This window comes from Pieris rapae, chromosome 11 (assembly GCF_905147795.1).
Source record: "Pieris rapae chromosome 11, ilPieRapa1.1, whole genome shotgun sequence".
In the NCBI taxonomy this organism is placed as follows: domain Eukaryota; kingdom Metazoa; phylum Arthropoda; class Insecta; order Lepidoptera; family Pieridae; genus Pieris; species Pieris rapae.
Window position 1 is genome coordinate 2759157 of NC_059519.1, and position 27686 is coordinate 2786842.

At 32.7% G+C, this 27686-nt stretch overlaps 3 protein-coding genes across 6 annotated transcripts in view; 2 read left to right on the forward strand and 1 right to left on the reverse strand.

The window, feature by feature from the left end:
• Positions 1-15: 15 nt before the first annotated feature.
• LOC110997909 lies at positions 16-3469 on the forward strand. 2 transcript variants are annotated; one of them, XM_022266284.2, is made up of 5 exons: positions 16-211; positions 290-407; positions 540-730; positions 1142-1745; positions 1835-3469. In XM_022266284.2, the coding sequence occupies exons 1-5, from the start codon at positions 138-140 to the stop codon at positions 2831-2833; spliced, it is 1986 nt and encodes a 661-aa protein (XP_022121976.2). In that variant the 5' UTR covers positions 16-137; the 3' UTR covers positions 2834-3469. The 2 variants fall into 2 exon arrangements, with proteins under 2 accessions (XP_022121976.2, XP_022121977.2); XM_022266285.2 differs by having other exon boundaries at positions 20-174; positions 274-407.
• A 242-nt stretch (positions 3470-3711) lies between these two features.
• LOC110997910 lies at positions 3712-6099 on the reverse strand. Its single transcript, XM_022266287.2, has 4 exons — positions 5244-6099; positions 4899-5038; positions 4073-4246; positions 3712-3963 (listed from the first exon to the last, which is right to left on the reverse strand). Exons 1-4 carry the CDS (start codon positions 5341-5343, stop codon positions 3805-3807), a joined length of 573 nt encoding a protein of 190 aa, XP_022121979.2. The 5' UTR covers positions 5344-6099; the 3' UTR covers positions 3712-3804.
• A 2087-nt stretch (positions 6100-8186) lies between these two features.
• Positions 8187-27686, forward strand: part of LOC110997920 (E3 ubiquitin-protein ligase HECW2) — a 71558-nt gene continuing 52058 nt past the window's right edge. For 2 of the 3 annotated variants that reach the window (XM_045630246.1, XM_045630247.1), the window contains exons 1-2: positions 8187-8357; positions 9559-9845. In XM_045630246.1, the coding sequence (XP_045486202.1) occupies positions 9602-9845 (244 nt within the window). In that variant the 5' untranslated portion in view covers positions 8187-8357; positions 9559-9601. Of the gene's footprint in view, positions 8358-9558; positions 9846-12341; positions 12543-27686 lie in introns of those variants that run through there. The other variant, XM_045630248.1, reaches the window with a different exon arrangement.

The following is a 27686-nucleotide window of genomic DNA, read 5'->3' on the forward strand; positions in this document are numbered from 1 at the left end:
GACATTAGACCAACTGGCAACTGCCAAGAAAAAATAGGAATGGTGGGTGACTGTCATGAAGTTTTAGGTTAAGTGCAAACAATATGAATTTAATATAAAATATTACTGAAATCATCCAAAAATAGTTATTATATAAAATGGATTCAGTGCTTCTTGTAGTTACTACAGTGTTATGTACGTTACTTTTGTTAAAATTAATTTACAATTTACGGTAAGTGTTAAAGAGGTTATACTTAGGTCTTTCCCGCCTCACAAATAATGTTAATTTTCCAGAAAATTTAAATTTTAGGTCAACATTGCGATGGCGAGTAAACTGTTGGTTCTGTAATAGTAATTTTTGGGTTAAATTCATTAACCGCAATAGTTGGACGTGTCCAAATTGCGAACAGTACAATGGATTTACAAAGGTAAGTGTTATACATTCAGGTAGAAAATTTTCGAAATTGTTGTTAAACTAACCTTCCAGTTTCAACTGTAGTTTATAATTATTACTTAATGATTCTAGTCTTTGCAAGGGTAAGACTGTGACAATGTTTCAGGATGGTGATTATAATAAACCAATTGTAACTGCAAATAATGAACTTAAAGCACCAAATGCCTTTAAAAGAAGCCCACCTAAAAATGGGCTTTGCAAAATGTGTAATATTAACCAACAGTTAAAAGTTACACAGCTTGCTAATTTTGTTCCTATGAATGAGAAGAATTTTGAACATGAAATTGAAATGTATAAGTAAGTAGTGTTTTATGCAATTATTGTTCTTTTGGCAAGTCACTGTAACTGTATTGAAGATTATTATATTATCAACATTGTATGTAGCTAAAACTTGTGTATTATGTAATTTTATGATTGTTTGTTTTGAGATTACTTAGATATAAAATAATCTTGCCTTATTATCCTTGGTAAAGAGATAAATTCTGTAAAATATCAACTTTACAGAAGTCCACTATTAATATAAGCTGTGGCAGTTTGTAAACATTCCAATTTCATATTTCCTACTGGTTCAGTAAATTGTGTTGTCAACAAAAGTAAATTATCTTACTTTATCAGCTAAGTCTTGTATCTATATTCCTGATATTAAAAATAAATATATTATAGTTTTTATTTAAAAAAATTAATAATTTAACACTAATACATTTACAGATCACAACTAGAAAAAGCTTACAAATTATGTAGTCCATGCAAACAAGTCATACAAATGAAATTGCACAAAGAGAAAGAATCAATGCTTGGTTCAAAATTATTGCAAAATCGCACACCTAAGAAATCTAAAACACGGAAGGAAAAAAGAAATGATTTACTCCATCACATTATTAATAATGTATCAAAAGCTGTTGCTGGGATACTTATAGTACTAGTGACTGTTGAGTTTTATGAAAACATCAAAGTTCATGATAATATATACAGTACAATAAACAATGTCAAAGTAATTATATATAACTTAATAGAAAGAGTTTTATCTATAGTAAAAATGAAGACATTGATGACATTCCCTCAATTAGAGCACTATTTTTATGATTTTGACAATACACTGTATGTAGATTTTATAACTTTAATTGCTGGACATAACAGAGTGATCCAAAAGGCCCTAAGTGGCTTTGTATGTGCCATGCAAATAATTGGACACTTCTGGAACATAAATAAGTTAAAATATTCTATTGGTATTGACTTACTGTGGACAGTATTTGTAGCTACCTTTTTATATCACAAGTTGACTGGACATTTATTAATAATAAGTTCAATTAAAGTAAGTATTATGTTTATTAACTTTCTTTTTCTCTTATTTTTATAGTTCATATATCAAAAAGATTAAATTAAATTAACAATTCTTTTCAGTTGTGTGCAGTGGTAGCTGTACTCTTTATTTACAATAGTATCAAATCAAACAATAAAATTGATGATCTAGAAACAACACCAAAGAAAACCAAGAAACCAATGATTGGATCAATTAAGATGCATCAAGATCAAGACATTTCCTTTGACACAGATGATGATGTCTCCCTTAGTAAATTTGGTTTGCACAATTTTACTAGCTCTTCTAATGAAACTCTAAGCCCTTTAAACAGTAGCTTCAAAAGTGGAAGGTCTTTTACTCCCCGTAATGACAGCTTGTGGAATAAACCGATGCACAATTCCACGTTCACTATTAATTCAATGGCCAAAAGCCCATCACCGTTTGCCAAGACAGTATTTGTGAAGCCGGAATTCAATAAATATCAGAAATTAGTGAAAGACGAGTCCGATTCCGATCTCGACGAAAGTATAAGTTCCTTGTGTATAAGCAGTCCCAAAAAGAGATCCGCGAAAACAAATCCCGTGTTTGCTTTAAGAAAGTTTACAGCGTCACCGAATTTCGCGACACCTATGCCGATTAATCGCGGTCGACCTTTAATATCGCCCAGTAAATTAGGCACCTCTTGGGTGGCCGGTGGTTATTGGGGTTCAGACGGAGAAAGGTCTTTGTTTAACATAAACGGCAGTCGCTCTTCTAGCCAAAGTTCCGGTTTCGAATCCCAAACTTCGAGTATGACTCAGAGAAATGTTTTTTCTCAACCTCCTTCTCGAGAGGAGTCCGTATGCGGCGAACCCGATAGATCTTCGGTTCTATTAGACAGATTTCAAAATTGCAATATGAACTATCAGAGCTCGCAGAACTTTGCCCCATTATCGACACCCGTCTTCCCTCAAATGCAATATAACAACCACGTAAAAATACCTCAGCCGAGATTCCCTCAGAGTTTCTCGAATAATTATAGTTCCGAGCACAATTTTAAAATTCCCGGCAGGTCCGGAATTATAAAGCTGCCCCAAATAGATTCATTCACATCTAACTAATGCTCAACAGCTAGTCCTTACTAACTTTCGACTAATTTTATATTTTATTCTTTGAACGATGTTTTTTGTACTAAAGTTCCATTGACTGCCATTATAATTAAGAAATGTTAAGTTATCACATTCATTAGTATGTAAGTGGTTGTGTATTATAAGTAGGCGTAAGTAATAATTTGCTGATCTCGTGTGGTGCCGGGCGACGCTATGAAAACATTAAGAATTGTTACAATTTTTTATATGGACGTCACTGTCCTTATTTTTTCGATGTACATGGTTTTCTGACGATGAGCTTTATTAAAGACTTTCTGCTTGAGTGAATTTCTGACGGTAAAGTTAAATATGAACGTGTAGATTTTGTGATACTTATGTCGAATAAGTTTTATTTTCATATTTTTTTCTATACGTACAATTTATACGTAATTATTACAAAATTTAAGACAATACAAAAGCCGTTACTCGTTAATCATGTGCACGGAGTGTTTTAAACAAAATGTGATATGTAAAGACTAGTAATTTTTCTGATAATGAAGTTAATGATTCTTGATGTTATCATTTTTTGTTTGTTTCGTTTTTGGGTTTCGTCATCTTGAAACGGAAACCTTTTGTAAAGCTCCTGGAATAAAATGAAAATGTATCAAACTGTGTTTTATTCGAGAACATATATCCACTGTGTAAAGCAATAACCCTAATCATAATTACACCAAAAAAAAAATTGAGACAATGTGACATAATATGTTTGTCTTATACTACTAAATCCGGTTAAAGTTTACAACTCAATACCTAACCTAACCGAACTAGATAATAATTCGTTTTTTGGACGCTTAGATTCGTACATACTCAGTATAATCAAATTCAAGGTATTGAATTGTAAACCCAACCCCTAAATCCTATTATTGTGTGTGAAACCCTTAAATTAAATATTTTATCATGATTGCCACTTATACTGCTGAAACAAATTCGTAACAAACTATAACTTACGAATTGCGTGCCCTTCTTTCGCACCGCTGGAGATATTGATGGGGTTGTGGCGGTACATAAGTATCTTCATAAAAGGTGGAAGCGTAATCAGACACATCAGTACATTTCCATTCGTGTTGTAGATATTTTCTTAGACCCCATTCAGTTACATTTCCCTGTATATTATACAAAATAACGCTGATTAAAAAAACACAACACAATTAAATGCCTATTTATCACACGTCCATCAAGTAAATGTTTCTGTTGCACTGATCTACTACTTACAAAACATTTAAATAAATCCGGTTGGGGATAGAATTGATGAGCACTACGTTTGTAATAACGCTGTTGCGGTCCACACAAAGGCTTCGGTAGATGGTTGTATACCAAGTCTGTTGTGGTTGCGTAGTTGTTGCACGAATCGTGACTGTCGTGTCGAATTATTGAATGAACGTTGCCCTGTAAAGCATAATTCTTTAAGCCTTCTACAACTGCTAAGCAAACTATAAAGCTGTTAAAATTTGAAGTTGTATTCCTGAGAATCGAATCCAGTAGGTATTGAAGGCGTAAATACAACGATATGGAAACTATTTGGCACCGGCTATGCTTTGCGGTTAAACCTAAATTAATTTGGTCATAGCCTAATAAATCCTTAAAGAATACTTGGATTATATAGCCCTAACAATATTTTCTCAAGTAATCCATAGTTCTCTCTACCGATTTTAAGATAATGCGAAAAAAAATGTTTGAAAGCTCTTAAAAGAAAATACGTTTTTGTTACAGTTTTGAAAGTAGCACGATGTTCTAAGTTTTCTTAATGATCATGATTTGTTTACTAAATTAGAAAAATTATGATTAAGTGTATCCTAGTGTAAGGTGTGCCTTTATATACAAATATATTCTGCTTTAAATCTCCTAAGAAATACGTGAGTCTTTTTTCTAAAGCTAAATCTGTCACCAATGCCTTAATTCAAGATGATCTTAATCAGTAGCTCGATGTAACTTAGCGCCTTTTTACAATAAAAACAGTCTAAGAATGAAAATAATAGATTCCAACGCATGAAATATCTTCCTTGACGGCGGTTATAAACGAAAAAACGAGCTTCGAAACCTGTAAACTGTTTAATTTATTCAGTCGAAAATCGGGTTGTCGTGATTCGGGCTTTAGTTGTTCATAATCAATCTCTTCTTTAGGTGGAAAATATAATGTTCCGCGTTTGGGACATTCTATTCTATCCTCAACCCAGTTACCTAAAATCAAATTATTATTTATTGTTATTATTTAGATGGGCATACACTTCTTTCATACAATTCCTCAAAGTAGATTTAGTTTTAAAAATTATAAAGTATGGTATTCTATTTATCCAGGCTTCCAAGCCATAATTTTGTAACAAAATATTTTTCCAAACTACCCAAACACAACCATAATAGGATTAGACGTTTTGTTAAATAGTACCTAAAAGAACTCCTGTGTCATAAACTGGCCCTCGCTGGAGAGCTTTAATAATTGCCTCAGATCGGAGTGGTGATTTAGCTCTTGTACTAATTGTAGCCATATTGTTTATTTCTGTATTGTAAATTAATTTCAATTGAATATAAAAAATATAATGACAAGAAGTAACTAGGGTACTTATAATATATACATAGAATAGTAATAGCAGCCTGCAACTATTTAAATCTGTGGTTTTAATTTATATATTCTTAGCTACTTTTTTTAACAACAAACAATACATGTCCTTGTTTTAGTCTACATCACACAGGATAGACAAAGAGTAAGATTTAGTTAGAGTAGAAACTTAACACATGACTTGAATACATTTTTTTGCCATCTGGAATAACATTTCACAAACTGAGGGTTAAAACTGTGTTTTGCTATAAAAAAATTCTTTCAATTTTCATAATTTATTATAAAAAAGAGAAAATGTCTACATAAAACAATAAAATTAAACAAATAATGTGAATATTTTCCAAAAAACGATAGGTAATGAATGAGCATTCATGAACAAATGCACTTTTAAAAATTTGCTAAAACAACAATTACCATTGGCAACAAGGCATCACATTGCAACACAATATGAGAAGTAGCAATTTCATACATTTATTAATAAGCTTAATATATAGTACATCTATCTATATTTTATTGCCAGTGTGAAATGTAACACACATTATCTTTAGAATACTATACTTAAATTTAATCAATAACAGAACATTAAATTAAGAAAACTTTTATGAAAATTTTAATCTCCAAAACCATTCCATATCATATTCACATATTCCATATCAATGTACTATATTAATATTCAAATTATCAATCTGTTTCCATGGGCAGAGGCACATCAGGTCTTGGTAGCGACTGTAACAATACATTTAGCTGACTCTCTAGTGGCCCAGCTTGCTTGACAATGTTTTTCATATTCTTCTCTATTTGCAGCAGATCTTGGTTTATAAGTTCCATATTCTGTGAATGTTTTAAAAATCATATTTAAATAAAAAATAATTTTTCAGGTACAACAAATGTTTAATAGGATTAGTCTTATTAGTATTTGGGAGTTAGCATTTATGAAAAATTGTAGGGATAATATGCTATATATTATACAACCCTACAGTTTTGAGTTGATCCGTAGATTTAACAGGACTTTCTTAAAGTGCCTTGAGAAGAGCGCCTTCAGGTTCAAGTTATGTGGAATCTATTATCGATATTAACATTATTATCCTTAATCTGTAGTATATGATGCTACAACTAGAAGTTCAAACATACCTGAATCATTGATACATAAAGATATTTGAAATTTTTATCATTGTAGCGTATAAAACCACTAACATTAGACTCCAGGTCTGAATCGGAAAATGTGGATGTCATAATAATTGATGTATACACTGTTCGATTAAAAACAAATTTGTAATTAATAGCAGTAATTTAATTCGCATTAACTTTTCCCATTAGGCTTAAAATAATTTATCCGATTCTTAATTAATATTTACGATTTTAAAGTACATATAAACATAATAAAACCATAGAGTAAGTGGAATTAGGGTCTCGAATCTCGATTCTAGGGATGCTCGATGATCATCGATGTTGAAAGCAAAAACATCGATGTTGCTATATCAAAAATATAGTAACATCGATGTTCGATTCAGTTACATGGATTTTATTATATTTATGGTCTCCCAACTGGACTAACTCACGGTCTCCCACACGCCCAATGCCACTTACGAAAGAAATTATGTCTTCTATGAAGGCATCCACAAAACATGTTTTTTTAAATTTTGAACATGTATTCATTCTTTGCACTCTTTTAAGGTAGTAATAGTCTATTCTCATACTTCCTTACTACTCTTTATCAACATTACTTTTCATTCAGTCAGTTTATAAAAACTATTGGAATATGTTATAATTTGTTTTGTTCCTTAATAAAGTTTGAACCAAATCACTATTTTATATTAAATTATATTTCTTACTCAATGATTTATTCAAAAATCATCGATGTATACATTCGGTTTTCGATAAAAATCGAACATCGATGTTGGATGTCAATATGTGATCATCCATAAGTGGAATAAGGTGTCTGCCAGTGTCGCCAGATGGTTTCGGTGATATACCCTCATATTAATTTGATTTCCCTCCAAAAATCTCCTAGGATTCCCTTACCAGTTGTGAAAAACCCTTCTTCGACCATCATCATGTTTAGGACAGATGTCACCGATAGGTCTAGATCACCAATAGAACCACCTAAAAGCCAATGTGACACTTGGTATAGAATATTTTTAGTAAAAAAAGAAATAATCAAAGCTCTTCAAAAAAAATATAATAATTTTTGTGTAGAGTTATTATAGTTACATATGTAAATAGTTACCGAATTTTAATGTTATAGAATTTATATGGAATTAAAATCACCACATTCTTTGACAGCTCAAATAAAATTACAATAAGTAAGCTTAAACACACGGATCCTATTCTTATCATGTGTTCGTACTTTAATTTGATTACAAAATCAGAACGTAATACATATATAATAGAAAAACTGTACTTGGCGTGTATTTGAAATTTCTTATGGTATCTGAATTGGTTACTCGGTTGAGAAACCTGTAAATCTAGGGGGAAGGTACTCATCTATGTGGTTGGTTCTTGAAATACTTTGTACATTCAAAAATTCTCTTTTATAGAACGATATCGGCGTGGTCTTGCCGCGTAGTCGAATGTTCAATAAAAAATACATATTTGTTGTTTTTCATTTTATGGTATTAGTTATAACTTTATAATAGTTTCAAATACATAAGTTTAAGTCAACCAAACATGATCACTAAAGAATTTGGCAACCCTAAACATTTGACAGAACTATCGATGAAATTATCATTTGACGGTTGACACCTACAAATCGAAATTAGTACTTCGTGCGAACTGCGAAACCAGAGCAAAACAATGATACCAAAAATATAATTATTTAATTTTGTATATATTTAGTAGAATTCTGACTTATTTATATGATTTTGCCTTATCCGTATATAAGCTGTTTAAGTTGTGTTGCATCAGTGAATTTACCAGCAATTTTTGTGAAGCTTTTATGTGACGGTATGTTTATTTTTAGTGTTCATGTTCAAATTATTGATCACGCACTATAAATTCTATAATCATAACATAAAAGTTGTATTAGATGTAATAAAAACTTATTCATATGTAAATGAACGATCCAGTAATTTTACCCATCAGAAATTTAACTTAAATCATTCTTTCAAAAAATGTTACAGCTATTTTTGCAAATGAAATTCAACTAAAACTTTAGAGCTCTTTATACTGTTTATAGCTGTACTTTTTAGTTTTCAAATTAATGAAGTTTTTAATAATTAATTAAATTAATTTTTAAACCTACATAAACTTATGAGCAATTTTACTAGTCTGTTTGAATAAATACCATAGAACTAGTGCCACATTTTGGACCTAGTTATACCAACTATATTTTTGTATTAATAATATATTTTATGTAGTGCATCACATTTTTTTACCCTTTGTAACATTTAAATTACATGCACAATGATCAATTATGAGTTTAAAAGAGGAACATGAGTACATCACAACATTTAAATAATTTAGTCGAGACTATTACAGGTCTTCTCTGAGATATTTTCTAATAAATAATATATAGAATAGGGAAGTTCAATTATCAAACTTGGTATAAAACAGAAACAAATTTTTTAAAAATAACAACTGCTTTATGGATATTTTACATGTTCCTATACATTTTTCCACTCTTTAATGAATTTGTCAAAAAGTTAAAAAATAAAAAGGATACTTTAGCCTTGAATATTTTAATTATAAAATATTTTAAACATTATCAAATTAAGGAACAGTTTTAACGACAACATTGGTAAACAATTTTAAAAAGTGTAATTTATTAATGCTCAGCATATGGAATTTATAGCTTGGGTTGTTTTGTGGATCAAATAAATGGGCTAACAAAAAAAAGGTTCTGGTTCTTTGTTTAAAAAGAAAAATCTAACAGATTTATTAAATGTCAAAGAAGAAAATTAAATTCTCTCTGTATTGAATACACTGCATTATAGTCGGCGCCAACCAGGCTGGCGTCACGGCGTCGCGACGCTCCCCCATACCACCCCATGTATTAAGAGTACAGCCCACTTCCCTTAGTATGAAGCAATATCTTAAACATCTCACACTTAAGATTTGTTTCTTAAATTAGCTAGTTTAACCATACTGTCTTCTCAAGTAGCTTGTTTATTTAATTTGCTCACATTCATTCTTTAAATTTAAACAGCTTATTGAAAACCAAAAAATGATATCATAAGTGTCATCAAGTCATGTCCGAAGAACATGACAAAAAGTGTGTTACAAGTGAAATAACCGATGAAAGTGAGACTGATAAATCTACTGTAGTGCCAGAACCATGTGCCAATAGCATAGGTGCCATAGATTGTCAGAATGACATTGGTGCCAAAAAAGGAACTTTATCCTGGACTGAAGAGGGATCTCAATTCCGCGTATCGTGGAACTTGCTGGAAGGAACTGCTACTAATAAGGACTATGTTGCTCTTTGTCTCAAAGGTAAGTTTTACTTGTACCTAGTATTTATTTTTACAATGTTGAGAAGCATTACGATGTTACGGTAAAGCATCGCGCCCTGTCTGATTATACCACATACAATATACGTAACAATGTAAAATATGAGAAAATAATTAGCTTACCAATTGGCACATGTGACTTTTTCATTATTTTCATTATAGCTATAACTTACGTCAGTATTGCAGTGATTTTGCAGATATAACTTTAAAAATTAAGTTTTCAAGCAAATAATATTTTTTTATACCCGGTCAATCGCGAATCGATTATCATCCATTTTAATGTAAACGCTAAGGTTTTTAAATATTAGAAAAAAAATTTTTTTTTGCTTTCTTACAAAATTTTACTACTGGATTTCTCGTAGTATAAAGTCGAAATCAATATCTAATCATATATGTATAAGCTTTACGAGATTTATATAGTTCGTTAAAAGGCTTTTTCCTCTTACCTCATCTCAGTAAGGGTACCCGTTTATAACTGTATATGTCGGCCTAGTCCGGCGCTTTAATTGACCACGGGAAGTGAATGTCCACCCCTTAGATAATAATACCTGAGGTAATTATACAGTTATATTAGTGTATTGCTTCTGTTTTACTTGTAACGGTGCCTAAGTATTAATGGTTATAAAGATAAATTAGTCAAGGGTAAAATTGCAGAGTCGTGACAACGTTAAGGACTCCGGTAATTTAAATACGTAACCTACACGACTTTAAAGAAGCTTATCCCGAATTTCTTACTATATAAGAGTATATGTTTCTTTATAAATTATCTCGTTGTGTTTTTCATTTATATAAAAACCTTAAATTTAATTCAATGATACCTGACAAAATAACGTATCATTTCTGTTGACGAAATTTCATTTTTGTATCGAGAAATCAATGAGGTTTTAAAAGTTCACGAAAGTGCAATCAACGCCCACGTTGCTTAATTATTGTGCCCGCGCATGCTATACTGCAAATTGATTACTGCTTTTATTACTTTACACGTACATTAACCGTAATATACTAGTGACTCAGATGCGCCGATACCAAAAATAATAAAGGCGAGCATGATTTTTAAACAGCAGTTATTCTTATTGTTTATGATTCAGATATAACAAATAAAAGGTGCTATAAGTTGCAATTATGTGCTATTAACTTGAATATTTTTGGCGGCGATGGTTTACACTTTGTGTTATTCATAATCTGCCGTAATTCTTATAAGGGAATGATAAAGAATAAATGGATTTCTTTACTTATAATTAAAGCTTTTATTGGCTATTTAAAATACCTATATTAGTATTTTTATATCATTTGATAAACGCGGTATAATCCACATTTAAAAGACGCAAGATTTGGATAATATATATTAAACGATATATTGTGTTTGGATAATTTTATATAGGGTATATTGATTTGGTATTGTGTAAATCATTTTAAATAAAATGTATTATGTTATTTATTAAATTTATTATTATAATATTAAAATAAACTTATAATCGATTACGAATGATTACGAATCATATAAATCATATCATAATCTGTGATAGTATCAGCAAATATTATACATATTTTATTTTAATAAAGATTAAACCTTACCGTATTGGCCTACTACAAAGCCTGTTAAATCTAATTTCATCTTTATTTTTTTAATAATGCAGTTGGTCCCATATAAATTGCATCCGTTAACAAACGAAATAAAGAGTAACTGCTAATATATTGCTAATAATAAATACATATATTATAGAAGCAGATTGTGTGGGCTTCCTGTTTCTTAAACAAAGGAAATTGGTAAAGGCACGTGCGATTGTCACTTACATAATCAAGTGGCCAGCTCTTATTAGTGTAATTTTCTCTTGCGAATTAAGTGGATATTAACAGTCGCGAATAGCGTTGGAGCCATATACATAGGCCGTTTAACTTATATTTTTATCAGATGTGTACTTGATACATCTGACTGTCCTTTACTATTAGTAGGAATGACGCGGTCTTGCTGCGTTGCTTTGTATGATTTTTGTTTTGTTGAGTCTGTCAGCCGTTAGTAAGCAAAAATATATTTTACATATTTGCATATTCAGAGTTCAATTTCACCGTACTTTCGCCGTACAATTGAATTCGTGTCACGAACTCGCATTACAAACGGTCAACAGGAAACGTTAACAGACCCTTGTTAAATAACCTACTGCCTATTTGACATTATTTTTCAGAAACAATTATTATCTATTGTCTTATAAAGTAAAGTCGCCTTCTGATGTTTCCGGGCCCTCAGAAACAGGTTAATAAGAATTCGAAGTTCACTATGTATAGTTCAATTATAAAATATATGATCACTCTGAATGGTTAGTTAACAGTTAATTAAATCGTTTTGCGCTTTTTCGCAGTACACGATTTATGTTTGAAGAGGCGCAGATCACCACGCCTCGGTAGACTCATGAATGGGCCGCTTCCCCGCTCCCCGCCATTCGATTTGTGAATGAAGGCACCGGCGCGCGCGTGCCTCGGCATTCACGATCAGTCGTGGAGAACCGCGCAGACACGCGAGCGCATGTTCCTATTTCGAATTCGACGTATCGAAATTCGAAATCGCGCGAATTTGTGTTTTTTTTCTGTTAATTGAGGATTTTTACCGCAAAGGTTTTACTGTGATCGCAGTGTGTGGACCACCGCTGCAGTCGGCTCGGCAGGAAAGCAATATCCGTTTACGGTATGTAATTAAAAGCGAATTTTCTCACTATGAGGAGGCCTATTCTATCTAGATATGCCTATTCTATCGACACGTAGGCTAGGCTCATTGAAAAATACGGTGGGTTGTAATGTGGGTGGGGTGCCCACGTTCCAATATTTAATATGGTATAAATGTAACATGTAATATGCTACACCATCTTGGATATCAGACACATTTCATTAGGATAACTGCGGTAGGTGTATATGTAGGTAGTAATCTTATAGTTACACGAAATTTGTCCTGTTCAGTGAGGGAATGGCTTTAAACTGATTCTTTACTAGTGTGTGTTAAGGGTCCTCCCAACTACAATGATCGATCGAGAATTTTTCTTTAATTTATTTAATAGTAACTGACTGGACCTATCGTTTACGCCAGTAGACATAAACCAGTTGCTCAATTCGCACAGAACGTTACCGGTTCCAATATATTCTGTTATTATTTCACAGACAAATTATATTTTACTTATACAATATATTAAATTAAACAATTAATAATTGACCACACACACATTGACACAGACCTAGTATTATTTAAAATCCAAGTAATATTAGAGAAAATAAAGTGCCTGTGCTGATTTTCACTCGTGTACCTACTAGTATCGTGTGCTCATGGCTCTTAACTAAATTGATTAAGGCGAGGAAAAAAATTCTGTCCAAGCGCCTCATACAATACATCGTTTAAAAGGCGCCACGATACCTGCAGGGTTTTTGCGACATTTACAAAGAAATGGTTGGAGGCTGTCTAGTGAGAACACCATTGTTAGTGAGATCGATAACGCCATGCCTAATTAAAATTTTGAAGGTGTTTTACCGAATACTTGAATCACCCCGCATCCATATGAAATTGATGAAATGATTGTTGAAATTCAACAGCACAAAAATTGTACTATAAAATAATGTCTGGAGTCTAGACGTATAAAGATCGTCTTGTCCATTTCCTTGCCTTCAGTTTTCTGCTAAAGCTCTCTCCAAATATAAGGCCGTCATCGGCCTATTAAAAATAACTCCCTAGTTAAAGCAAGTATTGTTATTTTCAATACGCTAAGAAGGATTTATTAAGAAGGATTTCAGTTCGTATTGTCAACTTCTTACAAGTAGGTATCCATTTACTTTTAACTATGCGCGTACGTTCAAGTAGTACTCAGATTTCTTAAGAAATTGACCAGCTTACGTCGTAAACCGACGCACGTCCGGCTGGGTTAATAAAAGTGCCATCCATCATCAGCCCACCGGCGGATATTAAATTGACACGCCTCACTCGAGCACTCCATCTCATTACTTACCATACGCCCTTTTGCCTGGACTTGATTATCATATAAGTTTCTTATGAAATGATAACGTGGGGGGGCAGTCATTATGTAATTTGTATCGGCTATGTAGAAATCTTATTACTAAAGTTTTGTTGGGCGTTACAATAACTTTATGCTTTGCCTAAAGTTATTCTTAGGTGTGATCGGTTTATTAAAAATCTTATGAAACTGCATTTTGTGATTCGGTTTAAGCATGATTAAAGCAGGAAGAATTACAAGAGTTTATAACAAAAGCTATGAACTATAAAGTATTCTTATATTATGGCCAAGTGGCTTCAGCGTGCAACTTTATCCCTGAGGTCGTAGGTTCGATTCCCGGTTGTGCACCAAAGCATTTTATTTCTATGTGCGCATTTAATATTCGATGGAACGGTGAAGGAAGGCATCAAGAGGAAATCGGCTTGCCTAGACCTAAAGAGACGACGGCATGTGTCAGGTACAGGAGGCTGATCTCCTAATTGCCTATTTTATATAGATTTTTTATATTAGAATAGGGGCAGGAGGCTCACCTGATGTTAAGTGATACCGCCGCCCATGGACACTAGATGCCAGAGGGCTCTTGAGTGTGTTGCCGGCCTTTTATGAATCGGTACGCTCTTTTCTTGAGGGACCATAAGTCGAATTGGTTCGGAAATACTTCAGTGGGCAGCTGGTTCCACAAAGTGGGATTGTATGAAAGTATAGTGAAAGTGGAGATTTAAAAATGAGCATGAAACAGATTCAGAAATCTGAGGCTCAGACCTGAAGAGATGATAGCGCCACTATTTTATTTATTTTATTCTTTTTAACTGTTTCTTATACAATGTTAATAGTTATTCCTTATAAGTTCCTGTACACGGCAAATAGAAAAGTAATTGTGGTCGTAGAAATACAATGAGTCAATTACTTCTACCTTCTAATGAGTTTCGAAATACTTTGAAAAGTTCATCCTCTTCACATGTTTCATATAAAAATAGATTCGGGGCCCAGTTAAATGCTTGAAATACGTTCTAAGTATTTTGTATATTATTTTCTTGAATAAAATACAATACAATATATTTGTAGCTAATAAGTATTTTTTCTTTTTTACGTTTAATATATTTATTCTTCAGTAATCACAACAACCATAACTGACCAAGATAATCGCTTTAATTTATTTGTATTCTATTGTCTATCTCTATATTCTATAGTTTACCTATCTACGAATATATCAATTAGTAATCATTATTTCGATTGTATAACATCCGGTACCCTTTAACATTTATTATGTAAACGCGATTATCCTTAGCGTGAGAGCATATTGATATTTTAATTAATAATAATAAATAATATAGAATTTTTCCCATTGCTAATATCACAATTCATTTTGCGCGTGAATTGTCAAATGTTAATTTTATTTTACACATTTTGTTTTTGAATTAAGTATCGCAATCAAAAGCGTATGGAAAATTATGTTATATCTGACGTGCCTAAGCTTTGAACTGAACTGAAGATGGGATGAATTATGAATGTCATGTGATCTTTTTTTATTGACGTTCTTCTTCTTTTTTTTGACGTTCATACGTGTACGTTATGTTACCTATATGAATAAATGATGTTTGACTTTGACTTTGATCTATCTTAACCTATACTAAGTGGTTTTATTAAAATACTATTTGCAAGGCAAGGTTATTAAAAAGTATATAAGAGAAAAAGGTTTAATTATAACAAGAAGTAGGTAACGGTTTGTTTGTCTTATAATCATTGTTAATTACAACTTTCTTATAAGTTTAATGTAGATGTTGCAGTACTGTTACTTTTACTATTGTATTAGTGTTCTCACGAAGTTTCTACAAAGCCTCGCTCCCACATTATGTACCATTAAATACATAATATAATGACAGCCTTTGTATTGCACTTATGAGTAGAATTTTATCGTACATAAAATGAGATATAGAACTTAGTTTGTTTAATTTATTATTTTAAACTATACTGTAAAAAATGCCATTGCCATCGATTAAAGAAGTTATATCTGATTGTGCAGTCCTCGTTCCAATTGTAACATAAGTAGAACTATTGATTTATTAGATAAACGTGTCTTTAAAGCTATTCGTACTACGATATGGCAATAAGCCAAAACTGGAAAGCTCACTTAAAGGCTTTCACGGCAGTGCGGAAAGCACTCGAGGTTGTTTTAGTGAGGTTTTATTGTTTAGTTCTCTCAGTGCCTAAAGGGTTCGCCCATATACCATTAAGAGGCTACTGAAAAGGCCTCATTTCGGATCTAATGTATGCTCCGAAATTTCGACGAACACTTTTTTGATTCGATAGCTAGTTACTATTTTTATATTACTAGGTTATAAATACCCAGTTTTATTATGTCAGAAGAAGAAACGAATGAATCTCTATAATAAAATTCTCGTGTCACAATGTTCGTTCCCATACTCCCCCGAAACGGCTCGACCGATTCTTATGAATTTTTAATGCACAATCAGTAAGTCTGAGAATCGGCTACTATCTATATTTCAAACTCCTAGGTGATAAGGGGTACCCAACCCCAATGAAATATTTTTTTTTATTTCTTATATATTTTTTTGTTTTTATTTTTTTATGATACAGTATACAAAATACAACATATCATTTTCGACCCTCTACGAACAAGCCTAATTGTTTATTATGGTAGATAGTTATTTTAAATGAACCAAAAAAAAATACTAGAAATAAAATACATGGCAAAACAACATTTGCCGGGTCAGAATTGAAATTTTCAAATATAGATAGAAGTTATGGCCGGTCATAAATTGTCAGAATATAATGATTAATATTATAAATTATTTCTTGAAACATTTTAAGCGGATATCTCCCCGCTGTTAAAGTTGTCTCCTGTAACTAATTTAAAGTGACTTTTAAAGGCTTTGGCGAATTTTTGCGATAATGAAATCAGTTTTGTGCCACGACTTCCGTCCAAATAATGACTTTGCCTCCTTTCTTAATAAAGTGTCGAATTTGTCTTTGCTTTGTAACTTCGCAAATTTTGAACAAATTTCAATAAAATAAACGGTCTATACTCTTTACTTTTGACATTTTATTTTCTTGGAAGTTATTATCTCTGTTTACTTATACTATCTATGGATGTCATTAAAAATCATTTATATTAATGAGTTTTCTATGTTTATTTCAATAAACATTAAAGAACCTTAATGTATCCGGGTTTCTATCGAAATCAGGAAAGCAGTTCACTAGATCACCGGAACCAGTTCTTGGGATATGAAAAATTATCATGTCATATGATTAGAGTGACTTGTATTAGCAAGTATCTGTTATTAGTTATTACTTTCAATGGCGTCAGGTATTATAACCGTTAAGATTTTTACAAAACAGTATATATGTACATGTAGAATTACAGAAGAGTAATTAATTTTTTTTAACATATAAGTTGGTTGGAACATAGTAGTTCGAATGGTATCCTGGAATATTTTTAAAGTTTAAAGATGAATTTCTATTATTAATAAATATATGATATATTTAGATTTTTAACTCGCAACAAATTGATTTGCAAATACAGTAAAAATCTATTATAACAACATCGAAGGCACTACTCATATTTGGTCGTAAAAACCGATAGTCATAACAGCCGCCGACGTTCTATTAATTTAGTACCTAATACTGTTACCCATCGGGACCTTTGATTTTGGTCAATAACCGGTATGTTGTTCAAAACGATGTCGCCGTAAACGGTGTTGATTGTATATAGCTTTTTTCTAATATAGGAATCCGTTACCATTATTTACTTCTCAAAATTTACGGTGTTAATAATATAAATATTTATATCGCATAGTCGTTTACCGCAATTATTTTTATTTAAGTATGATACAGGAAGCTATAACATTCTTATTAAATTGTTTTGAGGTTAACTACCAATTCGAAACAATTTGCGTAATTAAAATGTTTATTTAACGACGCGATTTTGTGCAAATCTTGAGGTGTTTTATGAGTTTTTAACTAACTGAAAACCAAATCCAAATTACCAGGTATTTTATCTTACGCCGACTTTTAATAAACTTATACTTTTTTATTTAACTTAATTGGTTGGTGTTCGTATACTTCTATTTTATTAATTTTATCACCAATTTTAACACATTCACCATTTCATTGCGATTCCTGAAATTATGTGATTTGGGAATTAATTATTTCTTAAATATTTTAACACTAGGCATTTTTTCTAGACAGACAAATTTCATCCGGTGTCATCGATAATCTACAAACATAAATATTTGGATATTTAAAGTACGAAGGTGCCTCTTTAATAAGGGACGCTATTTTCGCTAGTGAAATGTATAGAAGATATAGGTAAAATTTTTACTTGCCGTCTTCATCATCATCGAAGAGATCGTTAAAGCAAATTAGTCCTCGACACCTCGTAAAAGCATTAGCTTGAAAGCATTGTTGCCGGGTGAAAAACACTGAGAGGAAACAATAAATTATGTTCGGAGTTTATATGTTCGAAGTAATGGCTACGAATTACGATCCTGAATCCTTGCACCTACGTCATTCACCTGAGGAAATTATATCTTGATATTTTTATAGCCCTGTCCGGCTTAGTGGTGGTGCTTTGTTTTACAATAGGTATAGTTTTAGGAAAAAAATACTAGCAAATTGTTAACGAAACAGACTAAGTAAATTTTTAAAACAAATTCCAAATAATATTAAAAAAAAATTCAACAAAATCCAATTGACCTACTGTGGGGCATGGGCCCCACGTTGGGAAACACAGTTTAGCATTTCTGTCAAACTTAGGAAAATACAATTTTTTCGTATAATATTAGTATATTATTGGTTGTTAATTGCGTTTTGAAACAAGATATTATGTTGGGAGACTCATTGATGGATGTTAAAATTATCCGCGGTTAATTTAATATAATTTTTATTACATATTTTGATATGTTTATGTTTTTCTTATTGCTTTTTTTATATAGATATTGATCGTTACCAGGTGTGTGGTATAAAAACTTATCTGCAGATGTCAACTATCAGTATCAACTACAAAGAAAATTCACACCATTTATTGTACAATAACTAACCGTCGTGGGAACTGGTCATAAAGATTATTTAAACCAATAACTGATTAGAAACTTAAACAAAAGATTACCTGGCCATTATAACTAATACAAAATCTAGTAACAATTAGCCGGAAGTTAAAATCGGAACAAGAAATCCGTTGGCTTCAAAATCCATCCCTTCCGGAACAGCCCTTAAAACTGGGGTGGAATGCGCTCAGGCGAAAACGGAAGTGACATACGCTCGCCATACCGTACTGTAATTGTTGGCACGGGCTTGCGTTTCCGGTTTGTAGGAAGTTAAAATAAACTACAATTTTTATAGCGTAGATATATGGCGTGGACTCGTTGATGTCCGCGACTTCATTGACGTGCGTGATTCGATTTATTTAAAACTAAACGTCTATAAATTAAAAAAAATATTATATGACAATTCTGCGTAAAAATAATTTAACGTATATCCCAAGTGCGTTTACTATAGAGGCAGTTTAGTTAGTGATATTTTATTTATTTATAAAATTTATAGGATTTCGGTCGATCAGGACGTTTAACAAATTTACAATTTATTTACCAAAAATACTTTGTTGTTCGTTTACATACATTATAACCAAGCCAGTGCAAAACATTATTGACATAACAAAAACAAACAAATTATTTAACTTATTTTGACTTACATACATTATTTTGATTTCGTCTTCTTCATTTAAAATACAATGCATTGAATCAGTGTACCTGGTGGTATCGGTCCTATTGAATACGGCCTTCGGTCCATGCCATAAGTGATAAGAGACCCCATTATGCGCGTCCTTTAAGAAGAGTTATACGCATGTTGAATACAAGTGCATTGTGCATGAATGTGTTGTCAATGAGCTGACGAATAGGCTAATAAAGCCAAGGATTTTATGTAATGCTTTGTGTTAAGCAATTTTAAAACAATTTAAATTCAGTCGTCAGAAGAAAAACAGGAAATACGTGCAAATCTTTCCATTTTTATTGTTATTATTCGAATTGTATATTTTGTGTCGAGCATCTTTTGTGTATTTTTTTATAAGTAATTTCTTTACCGTGGGCGCAGTTCCCAAGCTGATTTCGTGCACATAAAAAGATTAAAAGGGTGGAGGTGCTAATGCATATGTGTACACACATCCGGTCCGTCGGTGACCGTTAATTGGTCCGCGTAAAAGGGATATCGTGTATCCCCCCGCTTTCCACCCCTCAACATCCTCTCTCGTGACATCGGGTGACACTTAAGACAAAAATTACGTCTTTCAAATACAAGGCCATTTACTAAACTTTAATTCATTATGGGTCTGTGAATATGGACTCTTACTAATTATAAAAATACTCTTAATTCTTACGGTCCAGTGTCTTTATGGTTTTAATTTTAATATACTTTAAAGAAGCCATAATTCCTGAGTTAGGTTTTTAGTTTTAAGCTGCCTTGAATTTTTTAGTTATAGACTTCAAAGCTATTAAGATTATTAATGGTTCCATTTGCTCGTGATTCCCACGAAGGATGATAATATTCATTACATTTCCTTTTTACTTTGATTTTGATGTGAGCTTCACGTCCCATGACGAAGTCTTCGAGTGTGACCGTCTCATGAGTGTTGTTACGTCGATTGCGCTATTGAGTCAAATTTTTAACAAAATATAGTATGTTTGTGTCTATATTGCAATTGGGAAGTAAGCCTGGATAGGACAGTTGGTCCTGAAGTGGACAAGACTGCTGTTTTAAAAAGAAAAAATACATATACACACTAAGTACTAGAAACTTTAGTTTAGACTTGGTAATAAGTAGTCGCTACTGTAGGTATATAAATAAAATTAATATTATAACCGGATCTTCTTTGAATTCCGCACGAGTTGTCTACTTGGCAAATAATACAATATTTAAAATGGAATTACGTAATCAGATAAAGATAATTTTTTGTAGAGAATTAAATTTTTCATGCGCATTGTTTTATGAATATATGTATTAATATTAAAAACAGTTTTTTACGTAATAGGTAGAAAAGGTCATCGATTTGTCTGCCTTTTTCAACGTGCTAGTTTGATGAAAGTTTAAAGAAAATGGTTTTAAGATTATACTTTATTATGAAGAGTGCGTATTACCCTAATTTATTTCAATTTATACGGTAAATGTAATTTGTATTCAGCAAGATTCTAGAAGATTGTTAAAATTCTTCAAATGTATCTGAAAGCAATTCTTAATGTTTATACGAAATAGGTGAGAAATACTAAATTTATTGTTTGTTTTCCATTGAGTTGATGACCTTATAAAAAGCACTTTATTTTTATAATAGTTTTGTTGTACTCAAATTGCCTTATAAATAAAATAATGACGAGTTATTTATTAACAGTTGTTTACAATACAGTCTATAATCAGATTTACATATATCGATAAGCATTTAGGACTAACGCTTCGGGCGTTAGTCCTAAATGCTTATCGATAATTAATCCACAATCTTTTCTCTTTACACTCATATTTGATAATCAATATATACCAAATAAAGTAAAAAATACATGTCTATGTTTAAAACATATCAAATAAAACTGGTGTAATTTAAAATCTTAAGCTAGGATATTGGCACAGTTAAATTGTCATTTTCATACAAAGGTCTATCTACATACACCGATCCGACCTGCCATGGATAACTTGTATCGACAGATGGCTAATACAATCCGTCGATTGGGTATTGGCACAGTTTTATTATTATTATTATTTATATACATTATTTGGTTTAAGATGTCTACTCAGATGGTCAAACATGGATTGAGATAGGTTATTGGGTTTGGGCATATTTCGAGTTATCCTAATTCAACGTTAAATTATGAAAACTTCCACCTCTCTCCTCCTGTTACCGGCATCCCTCGGCGTTTAAAATAAAAAGATGTATTTGGCAATTTAAATTACTAATGTTCAAAATGTATAATTAATACCGTCCTAATCAGCTGCATCGATTTAGGATTCCTCTAGAGACTTATTTTTGTTGTTTTTACGTTCGGCCAACGGAAGTCATTATGCGTTTTCCGCCGTCGGTTGTACTGCCCTGTATAAATATATTCATTAAAACTGCGACCACGGGTTTTACTCGAGTCTCCTTTCACACTTCGCCTGTCACTAGGAGGAACGTTTTTATGTGTGTTTGTATCTGTGTGTTTCAAACGTATGTAACAAATGGCGTATAAAAAGTAAAATGATTGAAGGATTACATTGCCTTCGAAAGAAATTAATGAAAGAGATGCAGAAATGGGTGGTTAAATAAATTTGTTTTTGTACCTTCTCGAAGTCAAATAAAAGGATTCAACTAAACTATTGCGTATTTAATAAGATATCATTAATAATAAATAATAATATTTATTTCCGACGATTTCCGAGATGCATTCTCATGTATCTATGCGTTTAAGTGCTTAAAATGTTTGTATGAAAATTATTTAGCCCACACATTATAGTGTTTTTTAAATAATTTACTATGTACATTTACAAAATAAATTTAATTATTATCTTTTTTAGTATGAACTCTAAAGAGACCGTTATACCAGAGAAATTATAAGACCACGACTTAGTAATTGCAAATGGTAGTTTCTAACCGTTATTAATATTGTGATTGAGGAAACTCTTGTGGTGTAGGTTCTTCAGGCTAATATTTACTTGACAAATGTTTGTCGCATGGAACACGCTCCTTTCTTGTGCCACCATGCGCAGGCGTAGATAAAGCCTGAACCGCCGTACCAATGTTTGCACGTAACAAATCACAATATTTACTCTTTCCTGCCCTTACTATGCTGCGTCCTCACGTTTTGTTTGCTCGGCTTATGGATATTGTATTTGATGCTCTTCAAATAGTTATACATATGTATGGATAGTGTCAACTTCATGTAGGTGTTTAAGACTAATGTGCTAACGAGTGGAATTTTTCCATTATTTACGTTATGAACTTCCGTTCTGATTCTAATGTAGTGTGTAGCAATTGTTTATAAACTTATGAGTTATAAATGTGAATATTCCATATTAAATAAAGACAATATTGAATTTTGGCTTTCGCTAGTGTCATGCGCGTTAGCTCCGCTGGCCATTGAGCGACCTAGGTTTGGCCTGACCAGATAGTCGTGACCTAGAAAGAGCTTAAGACTTTTCTCCTTCTATATCTTTAACAGATGGAAGATTCAACGTATTAAGAAATTAATCTTCACTTAATGCAGTTGTTTAAACTCAGTACTATTGTTTAGAAACGTAAGTTTAGCATCGACATCATTAGCTAATCGTAGAACATTCACATCAAGGCCGCCGCTGTTTATATGACGTGATACTTGTTTAACAACCGGAGCTTACGACTTTACTAATTTTCTATGTTATATAGACAATTCAAATTCAAAACTTATGTATTCATGTAGGTATCATTATAACTTATGAACGTGAAAAAAGAAATATACACTAAATGTTTCTAATTTTACATTTAATGCCAGTTCTCAAATCAAGGGCGGAGAACGGAAGAGAAGAACTGGCAATAAACTCTCGCCACTCTTTTTAATCCCCAAGTTTTTTCTTTTACACAACGTTTGTAAGAAGCTGCAACCATGTTCCATATGATACCTATCTTAAGTAAGTAAGATAACAAAATTAATTAAAAACAAAGATTTGTCCTCTATCAGCTAGAGGCATGGTGAAATAGGAGCACCTTACATTCTCGTGGAAACAACACGCAAATACATAGTCGAAACAACTAATATCACCGCATACACAAATTCAAGTATGACCAGTCACCACAAGTAGCACCCCTTTCACGAGTATGACATTTAAAAATGTGTTACTGTAATAATCCTTAAATGAATTAAGTATAAACATCGACATTTAAGACGAAATCATTATGTAATTTGATGATTGCCGCTCGCGGTTACTTCTACTGAGATATATGTAAATTAGTTTTTGTGTAGTTTATAAAGTGGTCTAGTTCATATTGACCATTGGATAGCTCAATAAACCGGCTCGCGTGTAAATCACAAACGGAAACGGGCTCAGTAATGAGGTTCGGATGTCGCTCACCTATTGTGCTTGCGAATAGATATCGACTTCCTCAGTTCAGTTATTAACTGTGCTATAATGAGGCATTGTTCGATTGTAAGGAAGTATCCGACTCTTCCAATCTTATTCTGTTTCAGGATACACTTGCGGACCATTGGGAAGCTACGTTCTGATTAATCAATTCGGTTTCATTGGACAGTTTGCATTAGTTTGCTTTTCACGATAAATTCAGGTCGACGCCCGTTCACGGATCTCGGATGTTAAAACGATAATGTCTTTGGCATTTCATTCAAGTGCAATAAACGGAATTCGTGCTCGAATACCAAGATTCGTTGTAGCTGTAGTCAATCATAGATCACGATTTGACCCCATTTTTTTTGTATGCACATTAAAATCGCTCAAAATCATTTTGCATTTTTTGTACGTATCCATCGGCAACTAGTAACAATTTGAATTAAAGAAATGTTTTATTTCTTAAGTATCCGTAGCGTGACGGTTTCCGCATGTTCCGGGTTGTGCCTGAGAACAGGTCACACTTGTTGGTTTTGATTTAAAAAGCGGAGCCCTTGAATAATTATTGCCATACAGTATACCTTTGTCCTGTCTGTCGAATGTAATAAATAAAGTATTGGGATAAATACAGTTGAAATTAATAATGTATGTGTTTGGATAACTGATGTAAAGGTCATGTAAAAAGAATAAAAGATCTCCGGATGTGTAGTGACAATAAAAATAAAACGTTGGACTGACCACGATGTTCAGAGTAATGGAGCGACACATAAACGAACGGAAGATGTTTATGGACCTCTGGTAAAGTCGCTTATTGTAAATGTATATTGGAGAACCGAGTTTAAAGATGGAACATGAGTACCCTCGGTACGGCTTTTGCATTTTGTACAGTGCCAGTATTTTATGTTCATGCTTTAGAAATTTCTATTCTTTTGAAGAAAAAAGTAAGTGACAATGTACTTTGAAGTTATCATCCCGTCTTTAGAAGATTGATCACGTATGACAAATATTGCTAAAGTGCGTGTAAATTAATAAAAACTAATCTTCTAAACTCATGCGCATCCACGTTGTGAATTAGGTTAGCATGTCGATCTCCTACTCAAGGTCGCATAGCAGATTTACATGATAATAAACCAATTCCACGGATGCCCATACAACTTGTATCCTTTGGAGTGGGTGGATATGATGGACTGTTATTTCTACACAATGTGAAGCAAATTTGATAAATCCTTTTGTGGTGCATTCAATCTTAGCTTGAGTAATATTTTGTCAAACATCTGTTTGCATTGCTTTATGCAGTAACTGGTAAATGATGAGTTATGATGTATTATTTTTTAACATAAAAAATCCACCTCCACGAAACTTAAACTTCCTTAGGTCAAAAGTTTTTAACGCTTATTCTAGACTCTGAATCGTCCTTACCCTATGAATCTTACGAGTATAACTGGTTATTTAAGTGATTGTAAAAAAGAAAGGCTTGGTCTATGCATAATTGCTATACACTATCAATTTTGATATAGCGTCCTTGATATAGTTGGACTCGTTTCATTTCCTGTTACTCTGTGAATTTTGTACGCAGAGCACGTCACTCATTGAAACTCAATCAAAGGCCCGTGAATGAGATGTTTACCGCGTATGGATCTATACGTGTTTGTATTTGTATAACGCAAGAGCTCAAATGTTTCCTGTTGTGGTAACCATTTATACATGTTCTACTACGCAATAGTCGATCTATAAGATTTTAAACCCGTGTAAAATAATCGCTGATTTCTAATTGGCGGTGTAAGACAGTTATTAATGGAGCGGTTCTGATTTCCCTTTAAATCCGCAATTAGTTGAATGTTTGGTTTTTAGTCTAAAGCGTGAATTGTGAGGTGCAGAATTTTTAATCGGCTAGTCGCGTTATGGGGCAAGGTGGGACTCGCTGGGCTGCCCAAGGCCGACAGGTTCGTTAGGACCATTCATGGATTGCATCCCGCCGACGCAGGATATTATCCCTGGCCGTGCTATGTTGTGCCGATCAGTATCTTTTTACAATCGGACTTTCTGCAAAAAGGTTAGACGTAATCGTAATTCACCGGATGCACTAACGAGCGTAAATTTTTTAATACTCATGCGATTTGTTTTGTTTAAGTTAGTTTCCTGTATGGCTTTATCTAACTGTCGCGTACCGAGTCTTAGAAACCGTTTTATGTACTTGTTTTGTACGGTCCACTGATTGATTGATGTATGGCGCAAATGAAGGGAAGATGCGACGAACACTTGCAAAGTCATAAACATATCATGTAATTTCATTTTAATAGTTTTTTATTTATTTTTATTTTTTATATAACAGGGGGCAAACTGGCAGCAGGCTCACCTGATGTTAAGTGATATCGCCGCCCATGGACACTCTTAATTTTACGATTCAGAGTGTTGGTTTAATATGTGCTTTAACGCATCTTGCATCACGGTTGCATAGACTATGTACATACGCCCATGTACGGCGAAGGAAAACGTGAGGAACCTGCATGTTTTAGTTCTAAAAAACGACGGCTTGTGTCAGGTACAAAAGGTAGATTGATTATCTACTTACCTATTGACTACAGAAATATGAGGCTCAGACCTAAAGGTAGCACCACGTTTTCTAAAACACCACTTCACGCAATACTGGTCGAGCGAGTTTGCTTATCTTGCCGAAGCCGCGTACAATTTTTGAAGTCCATTAATTATGAGGGTGTGCAATTATTTAATAAATTGCGTTTCACCATTTCAAAAGGCCATTAAAAAAGCATTTCAGAATAAGCCTAGTAGACTAAAACTATGACGGCTGATGGCGACGCGTATCTCGATAGCAGATATATAAGTTTCTCATGTAAAAAAATATATTTTTAGTAATGAGAAATAAAGTTCTTTAAACTATACTATTTATTTTTGTTAATATTTAAATGGCCGATATGTCTTTTCCGTAGAGCGATGTGTAGACAACTATTGATTTTCTTTAGTAACTAACACTTTATTAGACACCTGCCTACCAATCTACATTGGTAGACAGAAGGTACCGACCTTATATTATAAAAATAAGGCTTAAAATGCGGAATGCAGCAATCTGTCGATCGATATCAAAGATACTTTAGAGCAATGCGGGCAATTCGTCATGATTTGCGTATGTAAATCAATGAAGTTTAGTTGTGCGGGCGTAACGGTATTTTGGTCGCTATATGGCAGGAAGTCGGATGCTATAAACACACTTTCAGCAAAACCAAAAGCATTGTAGTATGGTGCTTTCCTTTCATGATGACTTCATCGATGGCAAATTTTAATAGCCGATAGCGGAATGTCCCTGTTTAGAAAGTCGTATTCGCATTTAATCGCAATCAAAATTTTGATGCGTAAATTTTGGATTCCACCCATTTACTAGTGCACAGGCTTCTCGAGAATTATTTTTCATTACTTAAATACGTTCTAAATATATTTGATGTGAGTATAATGTTTTGATAAGGTTCTCTGCATGCTTATTAATTTTCACGTTATATCATAATGTATGCTCATGCCTTCGTTTAAGCTTCAACAGCTATACAGACTGTATACTATGTCACCTTCAAAATTTCATTCATAAACTTGTTTTAATTAATAGTGCCTAAAACAAATAATTATAAACTTTAAACATTAAACCATCGTTTTGCAGTCTTCTCTCATCTTAAACTGTGACACTATCATCTCTTGATACTATAATATTAGATCTACAGTCATAATCTGTTTTAACGACATCGAAGGGACTAACT

What these genes read in the sequence shown, in the direction of transcription:
- LOC110997910 (XM_022266287.2), bottom strand. Translation starts at nt 5,343, where the DNA reads ATGGCTACAATTAGTACAAGAGCTAAATCACCACTCCGATCTGAGGCA. An exon ending in TGACACAGGAGTTCTTTTAG is followed by an intron (nt 5,039 to 5,243) that starts GTACTATTTAAC and finishes ATTTGATTTTAG; the next exon opens with GTAACTGGGTTGAGGATAGA. An exon ending in ATAAATTAAACAGTTTACAG is followed by an intron (nt 4,247 to 4,898) that starts GTTTCGAAGCTC and finishes TATGCTTTACAG; the next exon opens with GGCAACGTTCATTCAATAAT.
- LOC110997909 (XM_022266284.2), top strand. Translation starts at nt 138, where the DNA reads ATGGATTCAGTGCTTCTTGTAGTTACTACAGTGTTATGTACGTTACTT. An exon ending in AGTACAATGGATTTACAAAG is followed by an intron (nt 408 to 539) that starts GTAAGTGTTATA and finishes ACAATGTTTCAG; the next exon opens with GATGGTGATTATAATAAACC. An exon ending in TAATAATAAGTTCAATTAAA is followed by an intron (nt 1,746 to 1,834) that starts GTAAGTATTATG and finishes AATTCTTTTCAG; the next exon opens with TTGTGTGCAGTGGTAGCTGT.